Raw genomic sequence first — 16,148 nt, forward strand, 5'->3', positions numbered from 1 at the left:
ATGAAAGAGTATAGAGAGGAAAGAGAAGTAAGTCTCAGTAAGCTTAGAGAAGACTGAGAATCCTAGGATCCACTGGATCTGTCAATAACATCATTGGTGGGGAAAGCAAGTCAAGGAAAACTTTTTTAGGGTGTAAGGTTGGGGTAGACAGCCAATTAGTCCCTTTCTCATTCTGAAACAATGGAATGAGGGTTCTGCAGGATCCCATGGAAGGGACAGGCAGTGGAGGATAAAGACTGATCCAGGGCTAAAACAACATGAGACTCCTAGAGGAGGTAGAAGCATGATGGCATCTGTGCCCAGGGATCTGTACTGTGTCTAGATGACGGAGATTAGGGAGGAGGATGGTGAGAGGTGAGCTACAGGTGCCTGGCAGCCTCATAAGGGAAAAGGAGGGGGAATATGGCAAAGGCAAGGAAGCCTACAACATTAAACAATCCCAAGGTCCCATATGGAATTCAATTAAGTTCAAAAAAAATGATTAGAACCCTAGTGTGATGGAGTGTATTTGCAGGCACTTGCTGTGTGATGATAAGCCTATCCCATCACCTCCCTGGGCCTCTGTTTTCTCATTAGTAAAATGAGGATAATAATTCCTGTCCTCCTGCTTCATTGGTTTTCTGTGAAGGTTGAATTTCATGATAGACCTGAAAAGGCTTCATCAAACTCTAAGGAGGGACACAAACTTATGGGTTTATTTGTCAAATATTCAACAAAAATTTTTATTGTCATTATGATTCCGGCAATTATTCTTGCTCTGCCAACCTGAAAATGATTTTTCCTTCCTCTAAAGGAATAGAGATTTGATTCCATAATACAATTAGTTAGTCTAATAATAGCTAACATTTACATATTTCTTTTTTTTTTGTGGGGCAATGAGGGTTAAGTGACTTGCCCAGGGTCATACAGCTAGTAAGAGTCAAGTGTCTGAGGTAGTATTTGAACTCAGGTCCTCCTGAATCCAGAGCTGATGTTTTATCCACTGTGCCACCTAGCTGTCCCCAATTGTATTTCAATATAATTAGTTGCCTTTGTAATCCTATGTATTTTGTGCATTTACAAATTCTTAGAAAGGGCCTATTGGCTTCACAAAGCAGCCAGATGGGGCACCTGAGTTCAAATCCAGCCTCAGACACTTGACACTAGCTGTGTGACCCTGGACAAGTCGCTTAACCCTCATTGCCCTGCAAAAAAAAAAAAAAAAAGGCAGCCAGATGGAGTCCTTGACACAAGAAAGGTTAAGAATCCCTGCTCTACCTATTTCACATTCTACAAATTCAAAGAAATAAATTGCAGAAGTGCAAGGGGAGGGGCAGCTAGGTGGTGCAGTTGATAGAACACCAAAAAAAAAAAAGAAGTGCAAGGGGGTGGTGGGTACCTGGTCAGAAGTTCATTTGTTTGGGGGTTTGGTTTTTTTTTAGTTTTTTTTGGTTTTTGTGGGGCAGTGAGGGTTAAGTGACTTGCCCAGGGTCACACAGCTAGTAAGCATCAAGTGTCTGAGGCCAGATTTTGAACTCAGGTCTTCCTGAACCCAGGGCTGGAGATTTATCCACTATGCCACCTAGCTGCCCCCAGAAGTTCATTTGAAAAAGACCTTGAGGGGCAGATAGGTGGCACAGTAGGTAAAGCACTAGCCTGGATTCAGGAGGACCTGAGTTCAAATCCAACCTCAGACACTTGACTCTTACTAGCTGTGTGACCCTAGGCAAGTCACTTAACTCTCATTGCCCTGGGAGGGGGAAAAAGACCTTGAGCTTTTAAAAGAGTCAACTGTGTATTAACAATTCTAAAAGGTAATGTGGTGTCAGGCTGCATTAAGAGAGGCAGAGAACCCAGGCCTAGGGAGCTCCCAATCCCCCTAGACAGGGGTGAGCTGGTCCTGTGTATTAACAATTCTAAAAGGTAATGTGGTCTCAGGCTGCATTAAGAGAGGCAGAGAACCCAGGCCTAGGGAGCTCCCAATCCCCCTAGACAGGGGTGAGCTGGTCAGACCACCTCTTCTGCACTACCTTCACTTCTTTTTTTTTTTTTTGTGAGGCCCGGGGTCATACAGCTAGTAAGTGTCAAGTGTCTGAGGCTGGATTTGAACTCAGATTCTTCTGACTGCAGGACTGGTGCTCTATCCACTCTGCCACCTAGCTGCCCCTACCTTCAATTCTTGACAACACGGTTTAGGAAGGACTTTGGTAAGTCAGGGGCTGTTCAGAAGAGGGTGATGAAGCTATAGAGCAAGCATTTGAAGAAATTGGACTTAGAAAAAAGGCAAGGGGACTTCATAGACTGCCCCATGGAAAGTAGACTAAGCTCATACTATTTGGTTGGTTCCAGAAGGCAAAACTAATAACAATGGGTGAAAGTTATTCAAGAGGCAGATTTATAAGGAAAGATGCCTAAATAATAAGTTAACCCAAAGTGAAATGGCCCCACCGCTAGAACTGTGGGTTTGGGGGCAGCTAGGTGGCGCAGTGGATAAAGCCACTGGCCCTGGAGTCAGGAGGCCCTGAGTTCAAATCCAGCCTCAGACACTTGCCACTTACTAGCTGTGTGGACCCTGGGCAAGTCACTTAACCCTCATTTCCCCACTAAATAAAAAAAACAAACAAACAAATAAATAGAACTGTGGGTTCCTCTTCCTGGAACAAAAGCCAGATGGCCCTTTGTTGACTCTCTTGGGAGCTAGCCTGTAGAAGGAGCACCACATCTGAAGTAAGGAAAGACCTAGGTTTGAACCCTATCTCTGATAGCTAGCAGTTCTGTGACCAGGCCTCAGTTTTCACCATCTGTAAAATGGGAATAGTATACCTCAGATACTTCCTTACAAGGTTGTTAGGATGAAATGAGATGATGTCTATGTCACACTTTGCAAACTTTTATGTCCTATATAGAGAGTGAATTCTTGCTCAGGTATGGGTTGAACTAGGTAGCCTTTGAACTCCCTTCCAACTCTGAGATTCAGTAATTGGGCGAGGGGAGGAGTCATGTTGGAGAGGACAAAGATGTGTAACGAGAAGGCTAAGTAGTAGCAGGTTGTGAATGGCTCCTAATGCCCCCACTAAGATGGTAACCAGCTCTCCGGGTTGGAGAGTTGGTAGATGGACGGGCAGGGACACACCAAAAGGATAAGTCTGTAAATCTTTCACGAATGTAACTTTATTCCTTCAGTGACACAGCCTGGAACATAATTTTCCCCCAAAGCTGAGAGGAAGGAGACAAAACTGGGGAGATGGAACCGCTCCTAACCCTCCAACCCTTCCATCCATGGGACTGGAGTTGGGGATTGGAATATCTTGTTGGAGGAGGCTGACCTCTAGTGGTTTGGGTGCAGAACTACACCATCCGGAGCTTCAGCCCCCTTGGGCAGAAGAAAACCTAGTTATTCATTCCCTTTCCTCCATATCCAAACCTTTCACCAGTCTTCAAATTCCCCCCTAGCCCCAGTTAAACCACAAGAGCAGGACAGGAAGAGTTACCAAGTACCAAGTACTTCTTTCGTTAGCACACTCCTGTTACCCCGGATAGTCACTCATCAGGTCCTGTTGCTACTCCCCATGGTACAGGGACCCTGAGCCCACACGGGGAGGAGCCAGTAAAGGATACAGCCTTTACCCAGGCCCTCAAGCTCTCCCCAGCATGGGGACACAGCCATGGGGGAGGAAATGAGAGGAGGCCCCTTATGTCATATTCCTAGGAAAGGGTCCACAGGGGTCATCTCCTATACTTACAATACCCTCAAGCCTTGCTTGGCCCTATATCAGATCTCGTGATTGACATGACTCTCTGGCCTCTCATGTTTCTCCTCCCCTCCCCTATTAAAGTACCCTCCCTCTAATGACCCCCGCTACACATATGTAGGGGAAAAGGAGCCCAACATCAGGAAAGTTATTTCTTCAAATGGTAGAGGAAGCCATCCAGGTAGGATCCTGGTGGGCTTCAGGTTTAGTTCATTAGCTTGGACCAGGGGAGCCCTGGGGATCCAGGCACTGTGGTCACTGCTAGGACACAACTGCCCCCACCAGACTCTGCTCACTCAGGTCTTTCCCCATTCCCTCTCCCCTGGTTTAGGGCACAGAGAAGGCCTGCCAGAGATAGTATATAGGAGAGGAGCCCCCAATAATCCCACCAGTCTGATAACAGCATTGATTGCTGTTGCCAAAGAGACGGCCAGGAAGAAAATGATGCCCTTCTTTTGCTACCAAGGGGGAAACTGAGGCTTAAGAGGGTAAAGGTGTGATCAGGATTTGGATATAGCAGATTCCAAAGGCCTTGAAACTAGCCCCCTCATCACACCTCTAGCAGGAAACTCTCACTTTCTCCCAATCTACACAAACATACATATCTTCTTTCCACATTTCTCAAAGGTGCTCATAAGGACAAAAGCATGCCCATACTTACATAAGCAGCTTTTACATTGATATACATATCTATAGCCATACAATATCTAGGATATATAGATATAGATATACACACACATATGTCTATATCAGGTATTATACATGCACATACATGTCAACATTTACCATCACATATTCAGATACATGGACTTTTACAAACACAGAATGTAATATATCTCTTACCTCCAGTTCTGTGTCTTACCTGTTCCTGCTCAGCCCTCCATCAAAGGACAGCACTCCCATCCACACTGAGTCTTTATTGCCCCTCCTCCCATTGCCTCCACTATTCTCATCAGTCTCCTGCTCTATCTCTATTCTCTTCATTTTCTCCCCATTTCCCTATCTGTCTCCCCATCTTTCCTGGTCTATACTCCCATCAGTCTCCTCTGTCTCTGTCTGTCTTTCAAGTGCTTTCATTCCCATCTGCCTGTCTCCCCCATTCTTCTGTCTGTCTCTAATCCACTGTTTGTCCCATGTCCCCATTCCCCATCTTCTCTGCCTCCTAGTCCTCCCTCTCTATCTCCCTATGTCTGTCTATCCTTCATTTGCCCCCACTCTCCTATCTGACTCCCTCATCCCTTTATTTGTCTCCCCTCCACCATCTCCCTGTCCTTTCTTTAAGACCCTTACCTACTATCTTATTGCCATCCGTTAAAAAAGGCAGGGGGGGCGGGCAGTGGCTGGGATCAGGGCTTACTTACTGACCTTCCCCTTGACTCTGGATTGGCCCGTTGCACTCCAAGCCACAATACCTTCCCCCCGGCAGAGGAAGAGGCCCAGGCTGAGGCTGGGAGGCTGGGAGAGGGGGGTGGGTGGGGGGCGGGGGATGGGGAAGGCGGAGGGAGGAAGGACGGAGGGAGGGAGGGGAGAGAAGCCAGTGGGAGGGTGAGGCAAAGGGAGAGGGAGAGAGAGAAAGACAGGAGACAGGGGTAGAGAAGGGCAGGCAAAGCAGGGGGGATCAGCTGGGGGATTCAGGGAAGGGGGTCATGCCCCCCCTCCCCCACTATGAATCTAGAGGGGCTGGAGATGGTGGCTGTGCTTGTGGTCCTGGCCTTATTTGTCAAGGTCCTGGAGCAGTTTGGCCTTTTTGAGCCAGTTCTCCTTGGAAGGTAACCAGGAGTCCAAATGGGAGCCAGGCGGGTGAGATGGATTTGGGGATGGGGAGGCAGGGAGTTGGGTGGTTGTGCCCTACACTAGTACCACCACCCAATGTACCAAAGACCTCCCTTCTTCCTCTAATTGGGGTGAGGAATGAGCTGGGGATGTGAGGATGTGTGGAGTCATGAGAAAGTCTGCTTGGGAGTATGTGAGGAAGAGTATGGGGGATACCCCAAAGGTTTGGAGGGAGCAGGGCTCAAGCTGCAGGATAAGAGGGATGTGGTGAGGGGGTCCTGAGAGAATGAAGTCAATTCCAAAACTTAGTAAAGAAGTTGAGTTGGTATATCAAAGACCACTAAATGGGGTGGGGGGGAGGGATTATGATTATTTATGTTTGTAACTGAGTATGAGTGTGCTTGTCTAATATGGATAATTTCTGTGACTGTGTGTGTAACTGTGAGTGTAATCATGTGTTGCTTTAATTGTATTGTACCTCACAAGTCATATGTTCCATGGCGTTGACAGTGAATTGTGTAAATTGTATGTCCATGGACTTTGGGGTATTCAAGGACATGGGTGGAAAGGGAACAGGAAGATCTGAGCTCTGGTTGAAATGGGGAAGAGAGTAAAAGGTTACCTTAGAGGAACTGGGTTCAAATCCCACCTCTGACTCTTACTACCTGTGTAGCTTTATTCTCTGGCAAGTCACTTAATCTCCTTGGGCCTCAGTTTCCTTATCTGTAAAATGAAAGGAGGGGGTTGGAGTAAATGATTTCTTTGGTCCCTTCCAGCTCTAGATATATGATCCAGTGGTGTCTCCTGACCTCTATGGGGGCAATTCATAGTGGAGCTGCCCAGCCCCCACTATTTCAGGGGAACCCCATCCCCCTGAAAGTCAGTGACCTTCAAGGCTAAGACATGAGATGGTGGGAAATCAATTTCCCAAAGGCACCTATGGCTCCTATGGGGGCTCCTATGGCACCTATCGGGGGGAGGGAGAAGTGATTGAGATTTATCAGACTGAGTTATGGCAAAGAGCCATAATTCCCCCCTTCCTTTTCATGAAAATTTTTGCCCCTATTCCACCCTTGAGTTTGGCCCTATCCTAAATGAGATGGAAGCAGGAAGGATAAAAACTAGACATAAAGGAGAACTTACAGACTGAAGTGGAGGGGACTGGAGCAAAACAAAATACTACAACAGAAAAATAGACCAGTCAATCTTCATCCTGAGAAATCTATATAAATCCCAACTATTTTGGTTGGAATCAAGGGCCTTGATATCTGGAGGCGGCAAATAAAGAAAGTTGGCTTCTGAGGTAACTCACCCCCCCCATACATACACACACTAAATTTTGTGCCCCTCTGAAAGCCCAAAGCATGATGAGGATAAAGATAAAAGAAAAGGAAGAGCAGGGGAGAGAAACTGCTCAAATAAAGTGGCATGCCTGGCTGAGGAGATGTGTAACTCTAAGATAGGAAAACCTGTTGGGGGGATTAAGGGATCCAAGTGTCCTAAAGGCTGGAGATGGTCCCTCACTCTTCCAAGATCCCTCAGCTCTGTCCCACTTAAACACCCACTCCCAGAGAGAAAGGGAGGGGAAACTGAAGCCATAGTTAATGTAAAAGGATAAGGGGACAGAGGAGTTTAGGGCTTGCTTCCTTACTTCCCCATCCCCCACCCCACTCCCGGAAGGCAGCAGAGAGACCACAGGCTCAATCTGGCGCTGGGGAAACCAGAGCCCCAGCTAATGGAGCCCTGGGCAAAAGGCCAGGCCAGTCAATCGATCCTCTGCCCTTGGGAAGGTTGGGGGGGGGGGGGATGGTGACAGGGCAGGGGAGGCAGCGATAGTTGTCAAACCGTGGTCTGATCCCTGAAGAATAAGGAGACTGAGAGTAGGTGACTTTTTTTGTGATTTGATGTATGACTGTGTGTGCCAGTGTTTATGAGTCTGTGTTTCTGTTTTTTGTGTGACTGTGACCTGGTACTTGTGTCCGTATATAACTGTGTACCTGTACACATGTGTGTTTGGGATGTGGGATGGAGGTAGGTTGTACGTGGGTGGGTGGGTATTGGGCTGTTTGGTCATGCTTGCCTGTATCTGTGACTTGCGTCTATGGGGCTGTGTGGGACTGTAGGTGTATCACCACATATTTCAGGCAACAAAGTCGTACATCCCTGTGCAGCTGAATGATCAAGAAGTATTCACTGAGTATCTCTTCCTACCTCCTGTTCCTCCCTCTGCACCCCTCCCCCGCCCAGTCCTTGTGGAACCACAAGGAGAAGGAGAAGAAGGAGAAACTAAAGTGTCGACTCTGGAGGATCCCTGGTTCGGTTAGGGAGCCCAGTGCTCATACAGGAAAGAGACAACCGATGTTGTAAAGCAGTGTATGATGAAGACCAAATGGGGGCTCAAATAATCAAGTACCACAGCAAGTGCGTCATTCCTGGGCATCTGGGTGTCCCTGTGTAGCACTGTGAGACCCCCTCACTCTATGTTCTGTGTGTCATCTTGTATAACTGTAAGTTGTCTTTGTCATTCCGTGCCACCATGTTTTCACTATGTTAATGTTTGTGTGTGATTATGTGTCTGTGTGTATCTAACTTTCCGTGTTCTGTCACTGTGATTCAATGTATGTATGCTGGCTCCTTGAGAGCAGAGACCAGGTTTTCTCTATCTTTGTATCTCTCTGTGCCTAGCATAGTGCTTTGCTCATAGTTGCACACTTAATAAATGTTGTTGAATGAATGCATGCCTTCCAGCGTTTGTGTGTCTGTGTACACTGTGTCTGTAGCAAACAGCTCAGCTGTGTACTTCCACATGAGAAAAGTTGCCCCAGTGCCTACCGTGATCCCATCCTTTCTGGGAGTGCTGGGAAAATGGGAGAAAGAATTTAGGAGAGGCATTCACACTCCCTTCCTCTCATAGTCCAGGGAACTGCAGGGGCAAAATCTACCCAAATTCTTCCCCACCCTAGAGCACCATCTATTATCATATTCCCCTTTCCTTTCCTCCTAACACTCAGTCTTTCAAAATAAGGAGGTTGAATTAGATGTTCTCTAATGGTCCCTTCCAACTCTGTAAAATTTTGTCTTTGGAGCTGCTTGGCCCTTTATTTTTTAAAAATGCCTGAGCTGTTGACTTCAAATAACATCTGCCGGTTTGCATGATATTTGCATACAATTTGCATGACATTCATTTAATGTGGGACTACAATGAAATCATCTGAGTCTAGCCCTTCTTTCCTGAATGTCCCTCAAGTCTCCTGCAACCTCCTCATCTTCACCACAGTTCCTCTTTATCCCTGAGCCCCCCTTTATCCCACCCTTCTACCCCAGTGTCTTCCTCAGTCCCTGCTTGTGTCTCTGAGTCTTTGTGTGAGGCAGGGAGGAGGGCTGGGGCCACCTTGGTGTGTTCTGGGGGAGTTAACCTTCTTTCCTTGGGGTCTTCTTTCTTCCCAGGGAACCCACCCAGGCCCACTAAAAAAGCGCTGAAGCAGCGATTCCTCAAACTACTGCTGCCGTGCTGTGGCCCCCAGGCCCTGCCCTCAGTCAGCGAAAGCAAGTGCCCCCCTCCTCTCCTTCTGTCCTGGGGAGTGGGAATGGGGGTGGGCAGCTGGAGGTGATGGGGGGAGATCAATGATGGGGGCCTGGGGGAGAGGGTGGGCAATCCCTGCCCTGCCCTTCTCATTGCCTTGGTTTGACTGTCCCCATCCCACTTCTATTCACCAAGACCCCCGGTATGCAGGGAGCAGTCACTGGGGCTGAGGATGGGCAAAAAGAGAGATGAACAGTATGGGGACAGTGTCAAGAGCTGCATGTATTGGGCCTATGTCAGTGTATTGAATGCAACCTTGTGATCTACCCCTTTGGCTGTGGTGCCCTGGTTTGTATGCCTGGGAAACTCTATGTCCCTTTCTCTGAGTCTGGATTCCTTGTATTTGTGTGAGTATCCTTGTGCATGTGTGTGGTGTAGTGTGTGTGTAGCTATATCCTTGTGTATATGTCCTAAGTATGTTGTATCAGTGTCTGTCTCCTTAAGGGAAGGAACCATGTATCATTTATTTTTATATCCCCCCAATGGCAACCACAGTCACATGTGTATACGTCCCCTCTATGTGTATCTGTTCCTCTCCATATGTCTTCATGTGCATATGTGTCTGGTTCAAATTCAACAAATATTTATTAAGTATCTGTTGCATTCAGAGCCTGAGCTCAACACTGGGGCCATTAGACAATAAACAATCCCTGTCCTCCTTTAGAGTATAACCTAATGGAGAGCTATAACACAATTTGGCACCAACTTAACCCTTTATCACCTTTTTCACACAGCATAGAGGGGGTTGGACTGGAGTATCCAATCCCATGGAGTACGGAGCATAGTACTACTCCCTTGCATTTACTCACATTGTAACTCCATCTTCCCCACTAGGACTGCCTTCTTCCATTTTTTGTGCATATGCATAGGCCTCTCCATCCCTGAAATCCACTTGTTGCTTTTCTCTTCTCCATGTATCGAAATAATTTTCCTTCTTGAAGGCCCCAGCTTCATGTCACCTACTCCAGGATAGCGATCTCCCCCAGCTTAGAATCAATCCTTCTTCCTTCCCGACTTTCTCATGCTATAGCACTTAATCCAGATTCAACTCAAATCCAACAAATATTAATTGAGCAACTACTATGTATAAAGTATTGAACTAGGTGCTGAAACAAAACTACTCTCCACTATTAAGGTGCTATAGTCTAGTAGAAAGATATGGCACATACACAACATACCTATAATTCAAAATAGAATATGACAAGTACATTGGAGAGGTGCTATGTAAGGTCATGGGTAGAGGTAGGAGAAGGGCTTTAATTACTGGGGATTGAAGCATGCTTCTTGGAGGAAATGATATTTGAATTCGACTTTAAAGATCTATAGCTCCAAAAGGGGGTCAGGACTGAGATATAGATTTTGGGATCACCTGCATAGAGGGAGTGGCCAAAGTTATAGACTTGAATAAGGTTGCCAGTGGAGAATGCAGACAGAAAAGGGAACAAAGCCTATAACAAACCTTCAGGGAATGAGGGTCAGGAAGAAGAGCCAGTGATGGAGACAAATTAAGAACAGTTTCAGAGAAAGGAGGAACAATGGAAAGATACCTTGTCTTGGAGGCTGAGGGAGAATGAAAGCAAATCAGGAGGGGCCTGATCAATCGTGTCAAATGCTGCAGGAGGATGAGGACTAAGAAAAGATCATTGGATGAGGAGATAGTGTGGTAGAATGGAAATCAATCAAACAGCCAACAGCATTTATTAAGCCAGGCACTGTGCTAATTAACTGAGTGTCCCTGTGTTTCTGTGGTTCCCAGTGTATTCATTAACAAGCTTTTATGGAATGATGTGCCAAGCACTGTATTAGGCACAGAAACATGAAGAGGTCAGCGTGTTTGCCTGTCTCATGAAAATGCGTGCATCCTAAGATGTTTCTCTAGTTGGTATTTATCTCAGATGAGTGTCTATGGGGCTTGTTTGTGGTGGGTGTCTATCTGTGTGCTGTGCTGTCAGCAACATGTGTCCTGTCTTATGTGTGATGTGTAGTTTGAATTCTATTATACATGTTAGGTGTGCTGTTTGATGCCTTTTTCTTTATCTGGAAATTTCTCAGGGCCTAGATGACTCACCATCCTGGCTAGGGATAGGGTTGGGGGTGGTGGTGGAGAAAAGGCTGAGAAAGAAGGGACTTAGAGTAAGGGTCACAGAGGGAGAGATACATTCTTTGAGAGTCTGGACCCATACACAAGGAAATGGAAGATTGGATCTGAAGTTGGAATGACTTGAGGAGGGCCTGGATGGGATACCAGCCTCCGGTTTTTTAAATTGTTTGGTTCAGTGAGGGTAGAGAGGCTAACTGGTGGAAATGGATTTAGGGAAAGAAGGGGATAGGGAGATGGGAATGAAGAATGGCAACTGATTGGATATAGGAGGAGAGGAAGAGTGAAGAATCTAGGATTACTCTAAGATTGGTAACCTCAGGGACTAGAAAGGTAGTGATGCCCTGGACAGAAAGTGGGGAAAGAAACTGGAGGTGGGGTCAATAATGATTTCTGTACATGATGAGCTTGAGGTGAATATGGGGGGTGGATGGGGAAAATAAAAATAGGGGGAACTAGGGATGAAGGGGGAGATGTTGATGGTGAGGACGATGAATACGGGGCTGGGGTAGGTAGGAATGGAGGGAGAGAGAAAAGAAAAGGGAGCTAGGGATGAAGTAAGAGAAGAGGGTGACTGAGCTGGGGTGGGGGCTGTAGCTCTTTCTATATCTTGCTTTCCTATGGGGGAGGGTGTTTTGGAGAGTCTGGAGAAAGCCTTGTCCCTGGGACTTGGGTCCTTCCCAGGGAGAGAAGGAAGATTCATTGTCGTGAGGAAAAGGGAAGCTTTGGGGAGGGGGGGCTTCGAGGGGTATTGGGAGGATGCCTCGGAGCCCAGACCTGAGGCGCCGCTGTCCCCCCAACCTCTGCAGATAGCGTAGAGGATGAGTTTGAATTATCCACTGTGTGTCACCGGCCCGAGGGGCTGGAACAGCTGCAGGAACAGACCAAGTTCACCCGAAAGGAGTTGCAAGTCCTATACAGGGGCTTCAAGAACGTGAGTGTGGGCGGGGCTAGGGGCGGGGTTTGACTGGATGAAGGCGGGGCTTCAAGAAATCCAAAATTTACTGATGCGGGGTGGACGGGTTGGCCTTAATCTGGTGCTTCAGAAACTACAATGAGGACTAGCAGGGCCTAAACCTGGCGAATCTGGGTGATTAGCGGATGCCGGAGGCCAGAAAGTACTGAGAGAGGGCAGCTGAGCAGGAGGTCCTCGTCCTTCTCTCCATCCTCCTGGAGTGGGAGGGGCCTTCGGAAGTCCTTGGTCTTTTCGAGGCAGAGGGACTGGAAGCGGAGCCCTGCCCTCCCTCTGCTGCCCTCAATTTTGTGCTCTCCGTCTCAGGAATGCCCCAGCGGCATCGTCAACGAAGAGAATTTCAAGCAAATTTACTCCCAGTTCTTCCCTCAGGGAGGTGAGAACCTTAGTTTCAAATCTTAAGGGGACTCCCTACCCCCACGCCACCCCCACTCGACCCTCCTCCGCCTGCAGGCTTTATAGGGTTAGGAGTGACTTCCCGGTGGTAGGAAGGAGTGGGTGGGTTCATTTTCCCAATCCCCTTGCCCTCAAAGACCCACCCACCTTTTAGGGCCTGGGACACTGAGACGTGTATCTGTTGGGAGCCAGGAAAGCTGAAGAGATCTAGTTAGTGATAACTTGGGAGAGCCCTGAGGGGAAGGGAAAGCTGAGAACTTTCAGGGGGATGATGGGAGGAGGAGAATATGGAGGAAGCCATTGTCTGCCTGAGCTGTGGAGGAACAGATTCCAGAAGGATTTAGGGAGAATGAGGTCCACCCATGTGGAGAGTGTGCTCACGAGTCCTTATCACCCCTCCCCCCAGATTCCAGCACTTATGCCACCTTCCTCTTCAATGCCTTTGACACCAATCATGATGGTTCTGTCAGCTTCGAGGTAAGGGGGGGCCGAGTTCGGAATATTCCTGGGGCTCCAACTTCAGAGAACTCAGGGCAGAATGGGGGGAGGGATAAAAGGTCACCTGAACTTTTTCTGCCCACCCCCACCCCAGGATTTTGTGGCTGGTCTGTCGGTAATTCTCCGAGGAACCATAGATGATCGGCTCAATTGGGCCTTCAACTTATATGACCTCAACAAGGATGGCTTCATCACCAAGGAGGTAAGGGGCTGAGGAGGGAGATCAATCGGAAGTTAGGGATAAATATGAAAGACAAAGAATGTGGAAGCATCAAAGAGCTGAGGGGGACAGAAGGGGGACCACTAATAGGGAAGGGCCAGAGGCTACAAGGAAAGACATCATCTCACTGCATGGTCAGAGGGGTTGGCTGGAAAGACCTTCGATTTCCCTTTCCCCCAGGAAATGCTGGACATCATGAAGTCCATCTATGACATGATGGGCAAGTATACATATCCTGCCCTTCGGGAGGAGGCACCAAGGGAACACGTCGAGAGCTTCTTCCAGGTGACAGGCATGGGAGGGGATGGTCTGCCTTGCGTTGAATGTGGAGATATCATGGATCTGGGACATAAAAAAGAGGCCAGACACGGAGGGATGAGGGAGGGCCAAGTCTAGGCTGGAGAGGGAGTCACCATGATGCAGGCCTGGCATCTGTGCCTACATCATTTCTCATGCCTCTGCCCTGGCACTGACCCTGCTTACATATCCTTACAGAAGATGGACAGAAACAAGGATGGTGTGGTGACCATTGAAGAGTTCATTGAGTCCTGCCAGAAGGTACAACCCCAAGACACCTTTCCTTTAATTCTCTGACTCCCTGGGATGATGTGACCCCACCATCTCCAGAGGAGATCTTGAAGGGGAGGTGTGGCCTTGGTCAAACTCCTTCTTCTAGACAAGGGCAAAAGAGGGAAGAGTGTGTGGGACCAGGACACAAGCTTGTCCCCCCTGCCATCCCTCCACCAGTTTCTGTCTCTCCCTGTCTGGGTCTGATTGCTGGCTCCATTCCTTCTAGCTCACTCTCTTTCTAGGTCTTTGTCCCAGTGTATGTCCACACCCATCTCCTTTGTCTTCTCACTTTTGCAATCTATTTCTGTCTCCCTCTCTCCCTACTAGGATGAGAACATTATGCGTTCCATGCAGCTCTTTGACAACGTCATCTAACTCAATAGAGAGAGGGGTTGTCATGTGCTAAGGGAAGCTCCTGGGCCTCCCTGCCCAGATGGACCTCGCTCTTCCTTTTCCCAGTTCTATCTCCGGCCCCCATCCTGTTGTCTGCAGGTGCCCAGGCAACTCACAGGGGTTGCTAGGAGGCTGTGACCCCTTTGGGGGATCTAGGTTCTGAGGTAAAAGGGGGTGGGGGTGGGTGGGGACTTGGAAAACAGGGCAGAATCCTGAAGTGGTGTTTGGAAGTGTCCAAGGCTCTCATGTAGTTACCCAGACCCCTTGTCTGCTCCAACCCACTGCCTCTGCCTTAGGGTTTGATGTAGGAACAAAGAAGCTTCCCCCATTCCCATTCCACCCAGACAATAGAATCCAAGAATGCCCCTGCTATGGTGCTTCCCCAAACCAACCAATCTCCCAGAGACCTCCCTACTGGGCACTTGCAGAAGCACTTCTAAGAGATCCTAATAGCAAGGGGGAGTCTTAGACCATAGGCCAAGATCTAAACTAGTCATCAGGGTCCTCTGTAGTGGAGGTTAAAAATTAATCCAGAGAAGCCTCCCAGGCCCTGGCTCCTGGGTCTGGGGAACCTGATTGGGAATACCCTGGCTCTCAGAAGAACTCTGACCCTGGCCTCTGGAAAGAAGAGGTGGGAAATCAAGGTCCTATAGTGCACCTGCATGAGAAGAGAAGCTCCCCTGAACAGGAGCCTGGGATTCCAGATACCTGTATCACTTGCCTTGATGCTCTCCTGGGACTCTCCATGTATTTCCTCTTCCCCATGGCTCCTTGAGTATGATGGTGGTGAGTGTGGGGGCGAGGGTCCCACAGATGGAAAAAGGTCTAGGACTGTCCGAGCAGCTGGAGTTCATTGAGGTCCTAGTATGTATCCTCTCCTGTCAGCTTGACACATTTTAGCAGGACCAGCTAGTGAGGCCATTCCCTCCTTCAGAATTTCAGGTTCCAGAATGAACACTATCACAGGATTAGAAATGCCCCAAAGCTGTGTGTATGGGGGGATATGTGTGGCGCCTTGGCAGATGGGGCCCTCCTTACTACTGCCTGTCTACCCCTCTCCAGCACAGCTCAGCTGCTTCCTCTCCCAGCTCTGCAACCTCTCCTTCCCCCCTGAGGAACCAGGGAAACCCTAATGTTCTCAGCAGAGGACTCTTATTGCCCCATCCCATCCTGCCCAGGATTTTTTTTTCCTCATCCTGAAACTCCTCAGGCATTCTCCCTGCTGATCCAGGGTGGGAAGGGCTCTGCAAGCCCTGTCCCGGCCCCATCTCTTCCCCCTGGGCCTCCACTCCACTCCTACAATGTCTCAACTTGTCCTAGGTACCTCTGCCCTCTCAGCCAGCACTGATCTGAGGGGATAGGGGGATAATAGCCTCCTTGCTCCTTTGACTAGGACTTGATTGTGACTGCTTTGCATTTTCAACTCTGTGTATATTTTGTAAAATAAGGAACCCAGAGAATCCAATAAAACACAATGGCTATGCATAGCCTGCTGTCTCCTTTCCTCTGTGTCCCTTCCCTATCACACTACTTCCCCCAGTAGATTATCCTCCAGGAGAAACAAGCACACACATGCACACACACAAATACAAGCATGCTGGATTAGTATTTTAAGATAACTGTGCTTTTTCTTATGCAGAACCATCTGAATGGGGGAGTAGAACAAGGAGAAAAGGAGCAAGGATTTTAGAAAGAGAGAGACAGAGGACATTACTGCGGTGGGGGCTGGAGGGGGTGGACAAGGGGGTCCACAGAGAACTGAGTGTATGTGGTGGCTAGGTCGAGCTCTCTGCTGAACTCCAGGGGAAGGCTACAATAATGTCTTGTTTATACCATTTCACCAGGCCTCCATTTGTCACATCATTCCTCAGCTTCCCTTTTGTAAAGAGAGGAAAGAAGTCTCCTTCACATGA

General features: G+C 48.2%; 1 protein-coding gene across 5 annotated transcripts in view; it reads left to right on the forward strand.

Annotated features, from left to right (window-relative positions):
- KCNIP2 (potassium voltage-gated channel interacting protein 2) overlaps nucleotides 1–15,710 on the forward strand; it is a 35,764-nt gene extending 20,054 nt beyond the window's left edge. For 2 of the 5 annotated variants that reach the window (XM_043983917.1, XM_043983916.1), the window contains exons 3-10: nucleotides 8,952–9,050; nucleotides 11,995–12,119; nucleotides 12,465–12,534; nucleotides 12,961–13,031; nucleotides 13,147–13,254; nucleotides 13,453–13,557; nucleotides 13,768–13,830; nucleotides 14,170–15,710. In XM_043983917.1, coding sequence (XP_043839852.1) covers nucleotides 8,952–9,050; nucleotides 11,995–12,119; nucleotides 12,465–12,534; nucleotides 12,961–13,031; nucleotides 13,147–13,254; nucleotides 13,453–13,557; nucleotides 13,768–13,830; nucleotides 14,170–14,217 — 689 coding nt within the window. In that variant the 3' untranslated portion in view covers nucleotides 14,218–15,710. Of the gene's footprint in view, nucleotides 1–5,396; nucleotides 5,487–8,951; nucleotides 9,051–11,598; nucleotides 11,612–11,994; nucleotides 12,120–12,464; nucleotides 12,535–12,960; nucleotides 13,032–13,146; nucleotides 13,255–13,452; nucleotides 13,558–13,767; nucleotides 13,831–14,169 lie in introns of those variants that run through there. The other 3 variants (XM_043983919.1, XM_043983918.1, XM_043983921.1) reach the window with 2 other exon arrangements.
- The last annotated feature ends 438 nt before the right edge of the window (nucleotides 15,711–16,148 follow it).

Source organism: Dromiciops gliroides, chromosome 2 (genome assembly GCF_019393635.1).
Source record: "Dromiciops gliroides isolate mDroGli1 chromosome 2, mDroGli1.pri, whole genome shotgun sequence".
In the NCBI taxonomy this organism is placed as follows: domain Eukaryota; kingdom Metazoa; phylum Chordata; class Mammalia; order Microbiotheria; family Microbiotheriidae; genus Dromiciops; species Dromiciops gliroides.